The following is a 1,401-nucleotide window of genomic DNA, read 5'->3' on the forward strand; positions in this document are numbered from 1 at the left end:
ATGAGGAGGAGGAGGGTGAGAGAGGAGGGTAGGAGGAGGAAGAGGTTTTCTTCGCTTTCTTGTCGCTTGTTCATGATCATGTTGCGATTGTTGTTGTTGTTTATTTTTCAACACATGTTTTGATGTGGAAGATAAACCCCTATTCATCGCTCGATTTTTACCTTTTCCATTCACGCCCTCTTCCATATTCTCATCTTCATCTCCACCCACCTCTTTCTCCTTTCCCTTTCCCTTTCCTTTTCCTTTTCCCTTACCGTCCCCCTCATCCTCCTGCTCATCATCATACCCCCTAATCCAATCACTCACATCAAACTCCTCCTCCCCTCCCTCCTCCTCATCTTCATCATCATCATCATCATAATCACTCAATCCATCATCATACCCCGGAAACGTCACAAACTTTAACACCTTCGCTTCCTGCAATTCCTGTTCCTGCTGGTGCGTATGTGAATGCGGATGCGGATGCATAGACGGTTGTACCACCGTTGTCATAGGAACAACAAGACCGCTCCCTTCCTCTTCTTCCTCTTCCTCCTCTTCCTCCTCTTCATTGTCTTCATTGTTGGAATCCACAAACGAGACAACCAACCCACTCGACGTATTCCTCCCATTCTCAATACTAATCCTACTCGATCCTTGTCGAAGCGGTGTCGTTGGAGTTTTTCTCCCTCTCCCTTCCTCATTCTCTCCTACATTTCCATTCTCATGTTCATCAGAATACTCAATCCAAACCGCATGTCCAAAATCAACAGCCACAAGCGGTCTAGGCCTCTCCACCATCTGTTGTTCCTCATCTTCTCTCTCATCCAAAACCCTCACCACCTCAAACGGTGTACTCACATACCACATCTTCATCAAATCCTCATCTCCTTCCCTCTCCTCTTCCTCCTCTTCCTCCTCCTCTCCCTTCATACCCTCTCTTTCCTTTTCCAATCTCTCCCCCTCTCCCTCACCTTCACTCTCTCCCTCACTACCACTCTCACTATCACTGTCATGAACCACCCCACCCTCCCCTCTAACCCACATCCCCCAATCAATCGGCACCTTGAAATAATGTTGCGCAAGCACAAACCTATGTCTATGCGTCTCCTGATCCAACATCGCCATCAACACAACCGTACAACTGACCCTCGGTATCCCCGGTAACGTCGGCCACCACTGTCTCACAAAATGTGCCGACTCGGGGTACCAGGTCGGGAATGGAAATGGATTCGGTTGGGGAGGTTGAGGTGGTTGAGGTGGAGGTGGGGGTGGAGGCTGATGGTGAGGTTGTGGGGGAAGATGAGGGTTATTGTAGTTGATATGCGGAAGGTGAGGATTATTTGTAAGGAGGAGGTTGTTGAGGAAGGTGTGGACTATTATAATTGATATGATGATGAGGCTTATACACACCCTTGAGTA

The 1,401-nt window shown here is 48.3% G+C and overlaps 1 protein-coding gene across 1 annotated transcript in view; it reads right to left on the reverse strand.

Moving 5' to 3' along the window:
• Window positions 1-1,401, reverse strand: part of AGABI2DRAFT_178035 (hypothetical protein) — a gene marked incomplete at its 3' end in the record, with an annotated part of 4,139 nt that overhangs the window by 942 nt on the left and 1,796 nt on the right. The window contains exons 5-6 of the mRNA XM_006460435.1: window positions 1,129-1,355; window positions 162-1,044 (exon numbers count right to left, since the gene is read on the reverse strand). Of these exons, the coding sequence (XP_006460498.1) occupies window positions 162-1,044; window positions 1,129-1,355 (1,110 nt within the window). The remainder of the gene's footprint in view (window positions 1-161; window positions 1,045-1,128; window positions 1,356-1,401) is intronic.

The sequence above is a fragment of the Agaricus bisporus genome, assembly GCF_000300575.1.
Source record: "Agaricus bisporus var. bisporus H97 unplaced genomic scaffold AGABI2scaffold_4, whole genome shotgun sequence".
In the NCBI taxonomy this organism is placed as follows: domain Eukaryota; kingdom Fungi; phylum Basidiomycota; class Agaricomycetes; order Agaricales; family Agaricaceae; genus Agaricus; species Agaricus bisporus.